General features: G+C 41.9%; 1 protein-coding gene across 2 annotated transcripts; it reads right to left on the bottom strand.

Annotated features, from left to right (window-relative positions):
* Positions 1-93: 93 nt before the first annotated feature.
* PLAC8L1 (PLAC8 like 1) lies at positions 94-18,525 on the bottom strand. Of its 2 annotated transcripts, none has more exons than XM_090288076.1 (4): positions 18,010-18,525; positions 15,472-15,596; positions 1,631-1,767; positions 94-348 (listed from the first exon to the last, which is right to left on the bottom strand). In XM_090288076.1, the coding sequence occupies exons 1-4, from the start codon at positions 18,132-18,134 to the stop codon at positions 208-210; spliced, it is 528 nt and encodes a 175-aa protein (XP_090144202.1). In that variant the 5' UTR covers positions 18,135-18,525; the 3' UTR covers positions 94-207. The 2 variants fall into 2 exon arrangements, with proteins under 2 accessions (XP_090144202.1, XP_090144201.1); XM_090288075.1 differs by lacking the exon at positions 18,010-18,525 and adding an exon at positions 17,079-17,379.
* Positions 18,526-18,668: the final 143 nt, after the last annotated feature.

Below are 18,668 nucleotides of genomic sequence, written 5' to 3'. Positions count from 1 at the left end.
GATGGCGGTAGGAAGGTGGTGAAATTGCAGCCTTCCAAACCTCCAGGCACAGCAAATCCAGACAAATGTGTGAAGAACAACAGTAAAGACATAGGGGCGAGAGCCATTTATTTTCATCTATTTCAGTGAAAATCTAACGAGAAGGATCTCTCTACTAAGAAGGCTTTGAGAGGAGGGAACGGGGGAGTAAGGCGTTTTCTTGCTCCATTAAATACAGGTGTCTTTCGTTGAAGGGGCCGCCGAGATTTCGTAGAGCTGGGAGGTCCTTATCTTGAGTTCCCGAGCCAGCTGACAGATGGAAAAGGGCCAACAGCAGTGCACGGCCAGCCAGTCCTCACACAGTGTGCCCTGCGGGGAGACCCAGTGTCTGTCCTGGGGCATTCGCACAGGCTCATCCGTAACCCAGGGACTTCGACACCACTACCTGGTGGCCCATCCCATGCGTGGCTTCCGAGACCCACCAATGCCCCCAAGGCGACAGGCAGGGACACAGCTCCACCAGCTCACCCAAGTCCCAAGTGGCTCAACAGCTAATCAAACCTTGCAATTCAAAGACCTGCTCTCTGGGCTTTTGATCCAGGCTGCATATTTGAAACCACTGCTGTCTGTGGTGACATCTTTTTGGTTCCTCTTAGGACTTAATATTTATTATTACTTTCTTTCTTTCTTTGAAATGGGTAATGAGTCCACATGGTCCAAAATTCCCACAATAAGAAAGGATAGGAAGTAAAAAGTAAATCCCACTAGTACAGCTGCCCCCAACCACACAGTTACCTGTCCTGGGGCACGTAGTGGTGGCAGTTTGGTATCTACACTTCCAAATAAATTCTGTCTACACAAGTGTATACATATATAGGCTTTTATGTAAATAGTTGCATACTTCTATGCTGTGCTGTTTTTCACTTAAAAATATATCTTAGGGACCATTTGACATGAATATATAAAGAGATGCTTTTTTTTTTAACTGTCCCCTTCTTAATATGTGTGCTGTCTGTCCTAAGTATCTCATTTTAACTCAGTCTCAGCTGCATTGAAGATTTGAAGCATCCCCAAAGAGCCTCCAAAGTGAATTCTGCATATGCCACATAGGTTTCATTTTAAGTCAGACCATCCCAAATATATCTTCCAAATTTGATGCAATTCTGCTTGTCATCTCCTCTTGATGCAATGAAAGAAACAGAAATGGCCCATTGGCCAGTAATCTGCATTATAATAAGTCCTTCACAGTGTGACATTTTGGTTAATATATACATATCCTAGTAATGAATGAAATCAGAAATTTCTTCCCTTTCCTTTTCCAGAGTCTTCCACTGACTTTTCTTTTTTAAATCCTCACCTGAGGATATGTTTTTATTGATTAGAGAGAGAGAGAGAGAGAGAGAGAGAGAGAGAGCGCAACATTGATGTGAGAGAGAAGCATCGATTGGTTACCACTTTATGTATGTGCCCTGGACCGGGGATGAAACCCTCAACCTTTGGGGTACAGGACAGCACTCCAACCAACAGAGCCACACAGCTAGGGCCCACTAAGTGTGTTTTTAAGCATCCTTACCCAGACAACTTCTTCTTCTTTTGAAAAGCACAGACTTGAAAGGCATCCAGTTTCATGTATACATTCAAACACACTTACCCATATTTTATGTCTCTCTCTGATGCCAACTCTCAGTGCAAAGGTGGACCCAGGTAGCAATGGCCAACAAAAACACTCTCCATAATGCCTGGCGGTGTTGCACTCAAGACACATGGGACAAAACAGACCATAGAAACCTGTCAATAAGCACATAAAAGAAAGTGAAGGTTCTCAGATGGGATCAGTGAAACTCCATTTCAAAGAACATTTACAACCCAACGCACCAATTTAATGCTGCACTGTCTCCTCGCAACCAGGGACTGAAAATGAATAACCAGTTCTCAAAATTTGGTGTATAAAAATTGCCATAACTGAGCCATGTCAAAATTGTCTTGTTTTGTTAAACACTGGCAAAGCTGAACCTGATACAAGTCTGTTAGCATTCACTATGATCATTGTTTTTTCCTGTCAAGAGAAAGCATTAAATAATTTTTTTCCAGTTGAATCCCTACTGTTGCTTCTATTATGTTTATCTCTCTAATTTTGATATTTGAAAAAGACATGGTATATGACACTTTTGAATAACAGGTATCTTGTTCTTTAATTGGGATTGAAAGCTCTTCAGTGGTACACTGAGTCTGCCTACTATTCTTCTCAGGACTTGATTCTATTTCTCAGGTCAGGAGGTTACTCTAATTTTTGCTAGTTTAACAGAGCCACTGACATCTGCCGGTTTTAATCTGTAAACTACTAGAGGCTTGGTTCTTTGAACATCAGCTGGAAACAGTTTGTCATTTATTCATTCATTCATCTTTAACTACTACACATTCTGCAAGAACCATCTAACATAGAGGTTCTGTTTGAAGTATGTTTTGGGTCAAAGACCCTTTTGAAAATGTGGTGATAGCTATGAAATCACTCCTCAAGGGAAAATAAAAACACATTCACACAGACATGCAAAACTGTGCATTCAGTTCCATGGGGTTCAGGATGCATTGAAAACTATCAATGAACCTCAGGTTAAGGACCCTTGAGGTACAGTTAAGATGTTATGCCATCTCATACTGGGAAAGATGACAACCTTAATGAGGACAAATCATTAGGACTATAACACAAGGGGAAAAAAGCTAATCATAACCTTTAAAATGTTTTCAATAAATATTTTTAAGGCATAATTTATATACAAGAAAATACACAGGGCAAAAACGTTCAGTTAGATGAGTCTATCGATCATATTCAAGCAAGTAACCAAATGTGCGGAACATTGTCCTACCCTGGGGAGTTCCTCCCTGCATCTTCCCAGACGGTCCCCATCTTCCCACCAGAACTAGAGGCAACCACTGTACTGATTTCTATTCCCATAAATAAGCTTCACCTCTTCTTGGACTTTGCATAAATGGAATCATGTTTACTTTTCTAATTTTCTTTTGTTCAGCATCCTGTTTCTTGAGATTCATCCATGTTGTTATGTGAATCCATAGCTTATTATTTTGTTGAATAGTATCCCAAAGTATGAACATCCCACAAATTGTTTAATCATTCTCCAATTGATTATTCTAACTTTTGATATTATGAATAAGCACTATGCATTTACAAGTCTTTACGTGGGCATTTCACTTGGGTGGATTCCTGGAAGTGGAAATGCTAGGGTCAGAGGACAGATTTATGTTTAACTTCACAAGAAACTAACAAACAGTTCTCCCAAGTATTTGTACCATTTAACCCTGCCACCAGCAATGCCTGAGAGCTCGTGGTTCCACATCCTCAGCAGCACTTGCTGTTGTCAGTCTTTTTTATTTTAGCCATTCTAGTGAGTGTGAAATGGTAGTGATCATAGCCCTCTAGTGCACCAGACACAGAGGCTCACATACCATGTCACGAGCACACTAGAGGAGCTTCCTGTCCAAGGCCTGTCTCTGCCTACCTGCCATGTCCCGCTCCCAAATTCAGTGACTAAGAAGCAAAGGCTAGGGATGCTGCTTTATCTCAGAACCTCCAAAGGATGTAACAGGACTCTGGGCTTCTTCAATGTCATAGAGAGGGTGAGGCAGACAAAGAACATGAGGACTGGGACAGTTGGGCAGGGGGCAAGGGAGGTGACAAGGAGCAGCCTATCTTCAAGAAACATCGATTTCATCCATTCAGAAGTTTTAAGATAATCACTAAATCACATGCTATAGGGATCACAAGGCTGAAAACAAACTCTGAAGTCACCTTTGCCTTAGTCTGAAATGATTCACTCCACTTTTTTTTTTTAATCAACAGGCCCTACCCAGCACTGACAACTGGTAAAAACAGCTCAGAGGACAGAAAATGGCAGATTAAACTTACAGCAAATTCACAGTGCTCATACTATATGCAACCTTGAATTAGGGACTTTGAAATCATAGCACATAAAAATCAATCAAATCTCATTTTATGCATGGGTTACAAAATAGTGTAACAATCCCTGCAAATAAAAAATTAATCAAAAAGTGCAGCTAAGTGAATAATAAATTGTGTTTACATAATTTCTTGAACTGCACCACTCTGACTGGCAAAGAGAAATGCCCACCATCCTCAATAAGAATATTATAAAGAAATTGTTGTTTTGTGCATTGGAAATCCTATACCTTATTTCTGTGACTTGTATGCCTTTTTAAAAAACACATGCTATTATTTTTATTTTTTATCCTTTTCAACATATAACCATGTTGTCAAAGAGTTTATTAAGAGGTGATACTAGCCCTGGCCAGGCATCTCAGGTGGTTCGAGCATCATCCCAATGTACCAAGGTTGCAGGTTTGATCACTGGTCAGGACACATACAAGAAACCACCAATGAATGCATGAATAAGTGGAACAAGAAATCAATGTTTCTCTCTCTCTCCCTCTCTGTCTCTCTCTTTCTCCCTCTCTCTCTCCCTCTTCCCCATCCTCTCTCTCTCTCTCTCTCTCAATAATCAATTAAAAATTTTTTTTGAAAAATAGGTGGTACTAGATGCTAAAAGAAACACACCCTAATCGAATTAACTTGGGATAGAAATCAGATATGACAACAAACACTATGAAAGCTAAACTTTCATAACACCTAATGCTCATACAAATTTCACCCTATGCCAAGCACTGCTGAAAATTCTGTGCATTAGCTCATTTATTTCTCACAACAATCATTTTAAATAGATTATACCCATTTTACAGATGACCAACCTGATGCCTAGAGGATTTAAGTAATTTACCCAAGTTCATATATTTATTAGGAAGGGGCAGAGGTCAGACTTGACTCAGGTAGTCTGGTGCCCAAGTCTTAACAAATACAGATAACCCATCTGTCCATATGTCCTCATGTTTTATGTATTTATCTAGCATGTCACAATGGTTGTGGATTTGTGTGCTCCAAGACAATATCCTCACTACCACTACTTTATATTTATTCTTGTGGGACAGTCTTAAGTCATACAACATCTTCAGGAAAGATCTTTGTTACCCTCTATGGCATTGATGTACAGTGGTATAAACACAGTTTGCTCAACTGCAAGACAAACGCACAAGATTTAGGATGATGGTATTCTTTGTCTGACAGAGTCTCTCAAGCAAATTTTGTTACATATATCAAAGGCCAAGTGTAAGTCTCAAGAATATACAAAGAACTACTCTAAATCAACATATAAAGGGTTAAACAAAAGAAGAAAATGGGAATAGGACATGAACAGGTAATTCACCAAAGAAGAAACACCAGTGGCCAATAACAAACATGAAAAATTGCTTGATGTTGTTAGTAACCAGAGAAATGCAGATTGAGACCATCGGAAATCATTTTTTGGCCATAAGAATAGCAAAAGTTTTTTAAGGTAAAATGCTATGGGAAACCATCGGGAAATAGGATCTCCATGCATTGATGGAAGTAGGAATTAGCACAGCCACTCTGGAAGGCAACTTGGCTGAACCCAGTAAACTTATAAATCCTCTAGGAATCAGTGATTCCACTTATTAGTATCTACCCTGGAGTAATGGTTACGCATGCTTACAAAGAGGCAGGTACAAGAATATCCACTGCAACATTATAATGTAAAACAAATGTACACTAATAATGAAAGTGTAACTAAACCATGCTGGTGTAAATCAGACCATAATTAAGAATGCAATGAAAGATCATTAAGTACCTACAGAGTTCAATCTCTAAGACATATTTTGAGTTAAGTAAAGTTGCATGATATTACAGAGTAATACCATTTATGCCTTGTTTAAAGAGTTAAGGTGCTTAGGCTCAAAAGAAATTTGAGCCAGAAATTCAACCTCTTCTACTTAGAGGCCTGGTGGTTACTAAGCTCCCATAGCCTCAGGCATGGGATGCGGTTCTTTAGTCATTATTCCAACTCATTGAGAAACCAAAATAAAAAGAAGCTGCCTACACATAACAAGAGTGTGGAGCCCAGAGAGCAAACGTAGGAAAGGTGGGTAGAAACTGCAGCAGGAACATTTCAGATTAATTGTTACAAAAAGTCAGAACCATCTGACAGTAAGAGTTGCTCCAAATTGGAAAGGGGCACACTCGTGCATTGTGGGTGAGAGTATAAATTAGTACAACTTCCAGGTGCAAAGTCACTTGACAACATCTAGCAAGATTTAAAATGGTACATTTAAATGTACAATTTACAACAATTAGCCAGCAGATAAAGTCACATACATGCAAAACGACATTGGTATGAGGACACTCACAGAGCATTAGTTGGAATAGCAAAACATCTGGAAACCACGTGTAGGTCCACAATGGGGATTCCTGAATAAATTATGAATAATTGTTCATACTATGCAATGGAATCTATGCAGCAACTTAAAATATTCACTCCAGAAGAGCTGATAGGGTCTTATAGCCTAGATATACATTGTTAAAACAAATATGCAGAATGGTGTGTTTGAAATTCTACTATTTGTGTAAATTATACACACACACACAGGAAAAAAGAAATGGTGATCTCTGATGGCTGAGAATACAGGATACTGCTTTTTTCTTGTATAGTGTTTTGTATTTTTCTTTTTTTACAATGATTATATGATACTTTTATAATAAAAATTAATCTATTTTCTTCTGAGTTTTTGTATACCTTTACAAGCATATAGATTATGTCTAGACTCAGATAAGAGTGGTTGGCTCCACTTCTAGCCAAGATGGAGGCGTAGGTAGGCATGTTTTGCCTTTTCACACAACCATAAGTATTACAATTACCTCAAAGCAAAACAATAAAATCAAACTACATAAAAGTCCAATGAACAAAGATTCAAATAAGTAATACTCATCCAGTCAGGTAGGAGGAGCGAAGCCAGGGAACTGGGGCAGAGAGTACATGTGTGCTGGTGGCAGGCAGTGGTGGCAAGGCAGTGGTTGTGGAAGGCCAGCAGAATGAGCAGTCACATATTATAAAAGTCAGGAAGGACACCCAGGGAGTGATCCCAGCCCCAGGTCAAACAATGCAGCTTATGGTTCCAGCACCAGCAAAATAAAGCCTCATTGCTTCTGACTGTGAAAACCATGGGGGTTGGGGCTGTGGAAGAAACTGCCCATCTCTCAGGAGAGTTCATTTAGAGGGTCCCCATGGTACTAGAATGTACACAAAACCACCCACTCTGAGAACCATGACCAGGACAACAGCTAGAGGGGTACCAGTTGCATACGGGAAGCAGGTGAAGTGACTGGAAAAAGGGCAAATGTTGAGTAAGTGGCATTGTTCCCCCTCTGAATGCCCCCCCCCACATACAGCGCCGCAACGTGGTGAAACAGGTCACCTAGCACTGATGAATACCTAACCTCTGTCCCTTACAACCTAACACATGCGACAGCTCTACTTAATACACAGAGGCAAACACAGGAGGCTGTGACATTGAGGAGACAGAGAAGTATGACCCAGAAGGGAGCAGGTCAAGGCTCCAGAGGGAGAACTAAGTGAGGAGGAGATAGCCAACCTAACAGATGAAGAGTTCAAAACACTGATGATAATGATGATCACAGAAATGACTGAGTACAACAAATGCATAAAGAAAGATGTGAAGGCTACACTAAGTGAAATGAAGAAAAATCCACAGGAAACCAATAGTGAAGGGAAGGAAACTAGGATTCAAATCAGTGTATTGGACCATAAGGAAGAAATAAACAGTCAACCAATACAGAATGAAGAAACAAGAATTTTTAAAAAGATGAGGAAAGGCTTAGGAACCTCTGGGACAACTTTAAACATCTGAATCACAGGGGTGCCAGAAGGAGAAGAGAAAGAGCAAGAAATTAAAAATTTATTTGAAAAAGTAAATTAGGGAAATTAAGAAAAACTTTCCTAATATGACAAAGGAAAAACGACATACAAGTCCAGGAATCACAGAGTTCCAAATAAGTTGGACCCGAGAGGACCACATCATAAGTAAAATGCCAAATGTTAAACATAAAGATAGAATCTTAAAAGCAGCAAGAGAAAAGCAGAGAGTTACCTACAAAGGATTTCCCATAAGACTGTCAGCTGATTTCTCAAAAGAAACTCTGCAGGCAAGAAGGAGCTGGCAAGAAGTATTCAAAATGATGAAAAGTAAGGACAAACAACCAAGATTACTCTATCCAGCAAAGCTATCATTTAGAATAGAAGGGCAGATAAAATGCTTCCCAGACAATGTAAAGCTAAAGGAGTGCATCATCACTAAGCCCTTATTATGTGAAATGTTAAAGGGACATATTTAAGAAAAAGATCAAAACTATGAACAGTAAAATGACAAAAAAACAACTATCAACAAGGAGTCTGAAAAACAGAAACTAAGCAAAGAACTAGAACAGGAATAAAACTATAGATACAGATATCATACAGAGGGTTATCGGCAAGGAGGGGATTGGGGGAGAATGGGGAAAAAGGTGCATGGATCAAGAAGCATAATGGGTAGGTACAAAATAGACAGGGGGACATTAAGAATAGTAAAGTAAATGGAGAAGCCAAAAAATGTATATGCATGACCCATGGACATGAACTAAGGGAGGTGGGATTGCTGGAGGGAAGGGAGGTACTGGGCAGAGGAGGGCAATGAGGAAAAAAAATATTGGGACAACTGTAATAGCATAATCAATAAAATATACTATTAAAATAAGTGGTTGGCTCTGCGGAGAACTGGTAAAGAGATGGAGTAGCTCATATACCAAGAGGGCACTTCTATATTTTGCATTGTGTGCATGGTAACCTATTCAAATTCCTCCTCCCTGGAAACACTCAGAAAACTAAAGCTGTCCAGCTCTGCCACACACGTTGCAGAGGGCACTTAGAAAAGCAGCTGAGAGGCCAAACCAGCTGACCCCCATATTCCTTCTAACTCTGAGGGCTTTTGATTCTTCCAATAAAGTGTGAGAAAGAAAGAAGCAAGCGAGAACACAGTTAAAATTCATGCATGAAATATAGCACCTCCTATGAATCAAGCACCCTGCTGGGCATCAGATCCATGAGCTGGAGGATAGGGGTCCCTGCTTTAAGACAGTGGACTCTTTACCTGAGATATAGTTGGGAGACATGAATCCTAGTCTGAGGCCTTTTCAGGTTTCCTTCCTCTTCCGTAAAACCAAAGAAAATCCTACCCACTTCCTTTGCCCACCTCAGGCACCTAATGGTGCCTAGTCCACACCAAGCTCTTTCCTGCCTCTGCTCACGGCGCCCTCCCCTCCACAGGGAAGACTGAGTGGTGGGCTCTTCCCCATCTTCCAGATGCCAGCTTACGTCAGCTCCTTTACCCTGCAGCCCTATCATGTCTTCTCATCACACCCTGCTAATTTCTTTCATTGCACTTAACTCAGTTGCAATTATTTTGTTTATTGATTTATTTGCTTATTGTCTACTTCCTCCAGGAAAGCATCTCTGTCCCATTCTCTGTTGTTTCTATAATACCTGTCACACTTCTACACATAGGTAGGAACTCAGTAAATATTGGTTGAGTTGCAAATCAATGCTGACTACACCTTCCCCATAAACCTTCTCTGGGGCAACATCACAAACATTCCCAAAGCCTCTTACCCACAATGCCATGTAGCAGCTCGGCTTCATCTTCACATCTGAGCTTTCAGCATCCACAGCTTCAAAGGGAACAGAAGCCCTGTCTGCTAATCCCAGTGCAATGCGAATTCAGATAAAAGCACAGAGGTGGGGAGAGGGAAGCAGTTCAAAAATATAATTATGATAAAATGAAGAAGCAAAATGTCAAAACGAAATGGAAATCATGTCCTGGCTAGTGTGGCTCAGTGGACTGAGCACCAGCCTGTGAACCAAAAGGTCACCAATTTGATTCCAGGTCAGGACATATGGCTGGGTTGCCAGCCTGGTCCCCAGTTGGGGGTGTGTGAGAGGTAACCAAGAGATATATTTCTTACACATCAATGTTTCTCTCCCTCTCTTTCTCACTCCCTTCCCCCTCTCTAAAAGTAAACAAACAAAATCTTTTTAAGAAATGGAAATCATCACTGTTCATAATGTACCTTTTGTTTAATGGATGACAAATTGTAGCAATAATTCTCAACATTTAATGGAAAACTGTCCCAGGATGGGAACTGAACATGGAACAGTCATGGCAAGAAGCTCTGCTTTTTGTTCCTGAGTTTGTCACAACTGTTTCCATGGTGATTTGCTGTAAATAAAATTTTGTGGGTGAAGTAGCCCTTTAGAACAAGGACAGAAAGAAACCCAGGACTCATGGCACACACGCTCCAGCATTGTCCCAGGAAGTATGGCACAGATAACCAGTGAAATTGCCTTTTGATTTTTTTCTGAGACAATTAGCTTGGAGAAACAATGAGCAGTCACAAAATAGAAGCCCATCCAGGGAACAACAATTAGGACACAGAGCATTTGAGATCACTGTGCTGTATATTCATGGTTTGTCCTCCAGGGACCATGTCCAGTTGTAAAGAACATAGTCCATATTTCTTCACAGCCTTCCTCCTCTCCTTGCCCCTAGCGAGGGCTATCAGATGGACAAGAAGGGAATCCTTTGGAGACCACTGTGGTGATCTCAACACTGATTGGGATGGGGAGCAGAGCTAAGCAGTGACATGAAATTTAAGGCCCAGCAGGTTGTGAGGAGCAGTCATGTCTTTGACCAAGTACCCTTGGGGTTGAGTAGAACTCACTCTGCAGCTGCAAACCTAGGTCTTCTGACTCTACTCTTTGCTCTCAACATGCTAGAGGATAATAAAAGTATATAATAATAATAATAATACTGCAGATTCACTAAGTGCATTATTGTCTATAGACAGTGGAACCTCAGTTATCAAACCTAATTTGTTCCAGAAGGCTATTCAAGAAGTGATTTGTTAAAAAACCAAATCTCCTCTGTCACCTGAGAAATGCATGACTGATCATACAGGTATCAGCATGAAAGGGTTTTTGGGTCAACCACCCAAGTTTTGTTCGACAACTGAGACATTTTTTTCCATGAACAACTTGGTCGAGTACTGAATTGTTCAAGATGGGAAATGTTCAAGAACTGAGGTTTGACTATATTGAGATTTTTCTGGTAACAGCACCCCAGTAGAAAAATTTAGGGAATTATCCTTTACTATTGTGGGCAATATTGATAGAACATTCATTCTAAATGCCCTGGCCTGGCCAAGCAGAAGCAAGTGACCTAAGCTAGGCAAATTGGGCTCCATCAGCTGAAACATCAGTTCTCAGACAGGAAAGCAAAAGGATAAAAATATCTGACATTAACCAGACTCTCAGCTAGCACCTGATAATGCTCAAACATCTTATTCCTTCTGAGCTTAGTTTTCAGCTGATTTTTTGAGTCTGTAGCTGTCCCACAGCCTTCTAATGAAATCCAACATTTGCGTGAATATTAGTATCCTTGGGCCAGCAGAGCAAAATACCAGAACTGGGCATCACAAAACAAGAGAAATTATTCTGTCACTGGAGAATTCTGGAGGCCAAAAGTCTGAAATCAATGTGTTGGCAGGTTGGTTGCTCCGGAAGCTCTGAGGGAAGAGTCTGATCCATGCCCCGCTCCAAGATTTTGGTGATTGCTGGTAACATTTAGCCTTGGCTTGTAGATGCTTACTCCGTCTCTGCTTCTACCTTCTCGTGGACTTCTTTCCTGTATGTCTGTGTCCAAATTTCCCTCTTCTTATAAGAGCCACGCCATGGGATTAGGGCCCACCCTAGTCCCCCGGAACCTCTTTTTAACTCGACTAGATTGTAAAAACTCTGTTTCAACTTAAGATCACATTCAGAGGTTCCAGGTGGACATGAATTTTGAGGGGACATTATTCAACCCAGTAGAACATGCAACCCCAAAACCTTATCCAGTTATGTTCCAAACCGCTGAGAAGAGTGGGTTCTATACAGTGTCTGCTCTAATCTTGACGACAACCCTTGAGGTGGGCACCTTCATTATCCTCATTTTAGAGAATTTGTTTGAGATCAAATGACCAGGAATAGGCAGTTAAGATTCAAAGCAAAGTCTATATCTGATACAAATTTGTTCCCCGAATCACTACATTATATTCCAGGCTTTGCCCTACTTGGAAATGCATTGATGGCTCCCCAACCCCCAACCTCAAGCTACAAAAGGATAAGGTCCACTTCCCAATCTGGGGCTGGGCCTTCTCATGTCTACATGGCTGTGCTGCCTTCTCTGTACCTTGATACTACATGATAACCAAAGTCAGGAAATCTGGACAAGAACCAGGAAGACTAGTTGTCTGGTCAGACATCCACATGAGTAGCAGTGGCAAGAAGAAACCCGCTGAGCTCTAGGTCACATGGGCAAAGAGACAGGAAAAGAAGGTAGGTAGGTAGGGCTGAGTAGTCTCTTATCTCTGAGGCCCAGGAAGTGAAGACATAAGCCTGGATGATCAGAGCCCCACAAAAATGTCAGAGCTTCCCCTCCACAAGACTCTTGGTTGAATAAGGACTTGGGTGATGTAAACAGTTCAGAGTTCTGTCATTGATCCATCCTGTAGACTTTGGGACAAATTCAGATCTTCCCAGGGCCTGTAAAGAGTGGGAAAGCCACATTCTTCAAAAACATTAGATCCAGGTTCTGTTGGATTTTGAACTGAAGAGTCTCTCCCTCATCCTTCAAAGGGAACTCCCCAGTTCCTCTCTGTCTCTCTCTCTCTGTCTCTCTCTGTCTCTCTGTTTCTGTCTGTCTGTCTGTCTGTCTGTCTCTCTCTCTCTCTCTCTCTCTCTCTCTCTCTCTCTCACACACACACACACCAAGAAAAATTCAGTGATTGAATTGCTCCCTAGGGCAATAGCATCAGGTCCTGGAAGAGGATACTGACAGGTGGCATCAGAGGTGGGTCACAATGTCCTAAGGTAAAAATAGAACCAATGAGCTTTGAACCTCATACCCAGGGGAAAATTATGTAGCTAAAGGTCAGTGTTGTAGGTATTTCTGAACCACTGTCTGCAAAGATTTCAATCAAGGGAGCTTCTTTTGTAATGTTTCTTATAAGAGCATCAAACATTCTTCATAGAAATACTAGAGAGAGAGAAGCAAAATTTTTTTTTTTTCAGATTTAATGTGTTTTATTGATTAAAATATTACATTTGTGCCAATTTCCCTTCCCTCTGCTCCCCTCCACCCGGTGGCCCCCCTCCCTCCAGTTGTCCCCCCCTTTTAGATTATGTCCATTAGTTGTGCATACAGTTCCTCCCAATCTCTCTCCGTCTATTCCATTCCCTCCTACCATGATCCCCAATTCCTATATCATCTCCCTCCCTCTCCCCACTCCCCCTCCCTGTTGACCTCCCCCCACTATGCTTCCCTTACCCACAGTTCCTTTTCCACTCTCGTTGCCTGTTTCGTTTGCCTTTGTTTCATCTCCCTAGCTTCTGTTTTTTAAACCAGTCCCTTTAACATCTCATATAACAGTGGTTTGGATCTAATGAACTCTTTCAGTTTTATTTTGTCCTGGAAACACTTTCTCTGTCCTTCTATTCTGAATGACAATTTCGCTGGATAGAGTATTCGTGGTTGTAGGTTTTGGATTTTCATTACTTTGAATATTTCTTGCCAGTCCCTTCTTGCCTGTAGTGTTTCCCTTGAGAAGTCAGCTGATAGTCTAATTGGGACCCCTTTGTACATAATTCTTTTCTTCTCTCTTGCTGCTTTTAAGATTCTCTCTTTATCCTTAATTTTTGACATTTTGATTATAATGTGTCTTGGAGTGGTTCTCCCTGGGTCCAGTCTCTTGGGAACTCTCCTTGCTTCCTGGACCTGCATGTCTATTCCCTTCCCCAAGTCTGGGAAGTTCTCCTTTATTATATTTTCACTCAATTTTTCAAGTTCTAGTTCATCTTCCTCATTCTCTGGCAAACCAATGATTCTTATGTTGGGCCTTTTATAGCTGTCCCAGAGGTTTCTGATCCTCTCATTGTTGCTTCCTATTTCCTCTCGCTGCATTGGTTGACTGCTTGTTCCTTCTCCATATTCCAGTTTGTTGAAATGAACTCTGGATTCCTCACCATCTGTCTCGTATGTGGTTTTGTTCCTTTCGTTATGAAAGTTTTTCGCTTCTTTCATATCTTTTTCCTGCTCTTTTGTGAATTCTGTAAGCCACCTGATAACAATGGCCCAGAACTGAGCCTCTGACAGGTTTCTTATCTGTTCATCTGTCAGGTTCTCTATCTGCTGTCTGGTGAGTTGTGCCACCGGGATCTCTATATTTGTCTGCCACATTTTGACAGATGCGTTTTGTTTTCCTGGGCTGGCTGTCGGGGGCAGTGCCTGTGTACGCGTCACAAATCAGCGACCGGCCAGCGCCTGCCTGTCCGCGACCTATTTCGCAGCCCTGTGGTGCTTTCTGTGGGGGCGGGGGTCCAAGATGGATTCACACAGTTATTCAGCTAGGAGACCGGGATCCGTCCTCCCGCCCACCTGGGCCTCACTGTTCAAGGCGATGCTGCGGCTGCTCTCCCCAGCGCCCGGAGTCGCGCAAGCCAGGGGCTTGATTGGAGTCGCGCATGCCAGGGGCTTGATTGCCTCTGGGATTTTTCGCCGCCCCGCCCGCCGCTCCGCAAACAGCTTTGCCTTCTTTAACTCTTACCTGCCCAAATGGCACCGCTGGTTTATAACTTCATATGTTGGGCTTCCGTGTAGTTTTATTTTCTGGAATTTCTAGTTATCCTTTGTTTTGAAGTAGTTGTATTCCTCTATAGTTGTAGAGGAAGACCTAGCGTGTCCGTCTAAGCCTCCATCTTGGCCGGAAGTCGCAAAATTTTTTTTTAAATTACTCATTAGCCTACCCTCTGGAGACACCAGCTATAAACATATGTATTTGCATCCTTCCAGATATTTTCTTATGTATTCCCCCCAAAAAATGGTGTCTAAGGTGCATAGTTTTTGCAATCCGCTTCTTTAATTTAAAAATGTATCCAAAATCTTTCATCCCATTAAATGTTACTCAACAGTATGAATTTTCACGGCTGTATAATAATTCATTGTAGATTTCCCTCACTGAACATTTAGGTTGTCCAGATTGTTGCTATAATAACCAATACTGCAAAATTCCATGCCACTGCTCAATCTTTGCACGTGATTTATTTCCTTAGACCAAATGCCTAAAGATGTAATTGCCAGGTCAAAAGCTATGTGACATTTAAGGTTCTTTTTATATGTATTACTAAACCATCCACCAGGAAGTTTGTATCATTTCGTGCATCTTTACCAAAAGTGTGCATTGCCATTTAAAAAAATCTTTAGGTCATCACCTAGTCTATAAAAGCATCCACATCTCTGAAAGGCAAGGTTTTTCCCTGCCAAAAAGTGCATTTGAGTCAGTAGAAGGCTAGTTCAGTTATTCTGAAACCATTTAATTTCTGTCCTTTTGCCTGATGCTACTTTTCTACCCACTGATGTCTTGGGAAAGAAAATAGTAAAGGAGAACTTAAATGAAGAGGAAAAACATACAGATTCTCCAGTCTCTGCAGACACTGAAGAGGCCGGTGCTCCAGTCCCCACCAGTCTGGACAATCGCTGTGATTGTGGTCCTGCCTCTGGGCTGCTTCACCACAACCTGGGCCGGTGCATGGTCCCTGGAGAGGGAAGGGTGGTGACTGATTAGGAAACAAAGATGAACCTTCAGAGGACAACCGTTAATCCAAGACAGAGTCAAGAAGAAGAGGCAGGGGTGCAGTGATGCCGAGCCCAAGCTGACCTCCGACCTCAGACCTCCTCCCCTCCCTGTTCTTATACCTTCTCTGACTGGGGCCCCTTCTCTAGTAATGGCATTATTGTTCTAAATCCTGTCCCTCCAACTCAAGGTCCAGTCTACTTCTTCAGTGCTTTTCGGTGCTTCTTAAGTCAGTTCCCAAGTGTGGATGCGAGAGGCCTCAGTTCAAATCCCAACATGTCACTTCATGGAGCAGGAGGGTTGGAAGGAAGGAGGCGCTTGCAACACCAGCAGTCTGAAGCGCCACTGAAAAACAGGCTGAGACATCAGGAGGCGGGGTTAGGGTTAGGAGCTGCCTGTTTAGATGTGGAAAGTGCAGCCATGAAGCATGCCCAGTCTGTTTACTATCCATTGGGCACTAGAGACCATGGTTAGGGGCCTGATGCGGTTTTCAAGAGTCTACAAAAGTGAGACCTGGAAAAAAAGTATTGGCTCCAAAACATAAAAACTGCAGAAATATTTTATTACATTTGGAAACAACTTATAATTCTCATTTTTAAAAAATCCCAAGTATGAATGCTGACAAGCAGACACCAATCATAAATGACTCAGATCATTTCAAAAGCAAAATTATATAAATCCTTTCACTTAATGAACAGCAAAACAAACAAACAAACAAAACATATGGCTACAATGTACAATATGAGTATATTTTAGTATATTTGTTGTAATGTGGGTGAGGACCTATTGCTATAGACTGAATATTGGTCCCCAAATTCATATGTTGAAGCTGACCCCCAATGTGACTGTATTTGTAAACAGGGCTTTTGGGGAGCAATTAGGGGTAAATGAGGAATGGAGTGAGGTCCTGGTCTGATAGCATAAGAACACAGTGAGAAGGCTGCAGGTCAGGAAGAGAGTGCCCTCCTGAACCCGACCACGCTGGCACCCCAATCCACTTCCAGACTCCAGAGCTGTGAGAAAATAAATATCCATCCTTTAAGCTACCCAGTCTATGGTATTTTGTTGTGGCAGCCTGAACTGACCAAGAAATCTATGAGGATTTCAAACTGGCCCTGAAAAAGCCACCTTTTTGCACCTCTACTTCCTCTATTTCCACATTAGCTCCTTGAGGTCGGGGCACATGCTGCTCCTCCCCACGGCCCCAGAGTCCAGGACACTGCCTAGCACCTAGTGGGTGCGTGTATTTGTTGAACTGGATCACATTGAATTCTCATGTCTTTTCCGTTATATTTGAGTCCTCCTCAAATCTAGCTATAAATTATGTGCCCATCACTGTGTTCCATTCTCTAGTAAAGGCACAACTCTCAGGCATGAAATGATAAAAGGAAAGCAGAGATGCCTAAAATCTTCCTGCATCCCTACACACAGTCTGAAGATTTACCTCTTAATGTGATGATGCCCACAAGTTGGTGCTTCCATCTTTATATTAAAAGCTTCCAATGATCTCCAACTTTTAGTCAAGGAATTTCTTAGTGCTGAGCCCCTGGATTCAATTTTCCCCTGAAACAAACCAGTTTGCAGCCCTAGAATACAAATTTCTGCTTCTGTCTCACTGAGCACTATGCATGCAACACCTTTTGTTATGGCAAGGCAGCCTGTCCCCAACCTCTTCCAAATAAAATAACTAAGAGGATAGCTTTTTCTTAGTGAAAAGAAAAGTTTTGTTTTTGTCTTTTCTTTTTGGGGGGGCGGGGAGAACAGTGTTTTACCTAATTTTGAACTCAGGAAGTACATTATTGAATTTCTTTCCTTTATACTTTGATTCCCTGGGGATTTTTATATTGCAGGGTTTGAATTAACAAGCACTAAAACATTTCAGTTCAAGACTACAGCTGATGTGTCATAAAGAAAAATAACAAGCACAACTACCCTTTACTGAGCACTTTCAATGTACAAGAGACTCGGTAGTTCCTTTAAGAGCTGAGTAATTATTTAGGGACCACACTGAAGTAGCTATTGTAGCTTCCCGCACAGCTTTTAGCTCTAGTGTGCCGGAGAATGTTATGCTGCCATTTGGTTTCAAAAGGGCAGAAATCACTGGCAGCCATCAGAAACACTCTCACTTGATCAGGGTTCAACACTTTAAGAATAAAGAGACATCCTTTCACCCAAGCCAGCCTCTTCTCTTTTCACGAGCCAAGCAAGGCCAGAAGGAACTAATCAGTTGCTCCCTTTTGAAGTTCACACGGGAAACGATAGCAGCTCCTTTCTTCCCAAGCCCAGCTGTCTTTCCCTTGGCTCCCTGTAACAAACTGATTTGATAGTCCAACCAAAAAGCAAAAGCTGGGGGTGGGGATCACTCTACTCCCTACCTCAAGTTTGAAGTAAATCGTTGTTCCTCTTCAGATGCTGTGAGTGAAAGCGACAGAGGCGAGTGGACATTGAGCAAGCAAACATCCTCAGGTGACTTTGAGAAGTCACTTCCAAACCAGTTCATGGTGATTGGTGTTTCTTGTCACTTGGGCTAGCCTTTTCCCTTGGCCAGTAAGCCGGCCGACTCTAAGCGGGGGTCCCATGTGAGGTGAACCAGTTCTGCTAAAGAATGTCGCCTTGGTATTCTAGAACCTGAGGTCATAGCAGTGCAACTGACAGGCATCTTATTTCTTTAACGACAGGTACACACCTGTCCATCTTACTAATCTGAAGGGAGATACTGCTGAAGAGATAGTGTAAGTTTAAAAAAAAACTTACCTCTGGTGGAAAATCCCTTTGCTTTGAGAGAGAGCTCCAGTATAAACATCTATCGAGCAAAGTGTCACTTGACCTTTCCTCAGGGGACTCAAAAGGCTACAGATTTCTGCCATGTGGCTTCTCACCCCAGCCAGAGGCGGATTTAACGGCGGGTGCACCAGGCGCGCGCCCTGAGTCCCAACTTTTGAAGGACCCCGCAAAACCATGTATTTACATTTTCCCTGCCTCTCTCTCTTTTTTTTAAGGGACTCAATATTTTCTTCTGCGCCCAGAGCCTCTA

The sequence above is a fragment of the Furipterus horrens genome, unplaced genomic scaffold (assembly GCF_987537825.1).
Source record: "Furipterus horrens unplaced genomic scaffold, mFurHor1.1.pri manual_scaffold_10, whole genome shotgun sequence".
NCBI classification, from domain to species: Eukaryota; Metazoa; Chordata; class Mammalia; order Chiroptera; family Furipteridae; genus Furipterus; species Furipterus horrens.
Note: the sequence above shows the minus strand (reverse complement) of the source record. Positions and strands in the feature narration are given on the sequence as shown.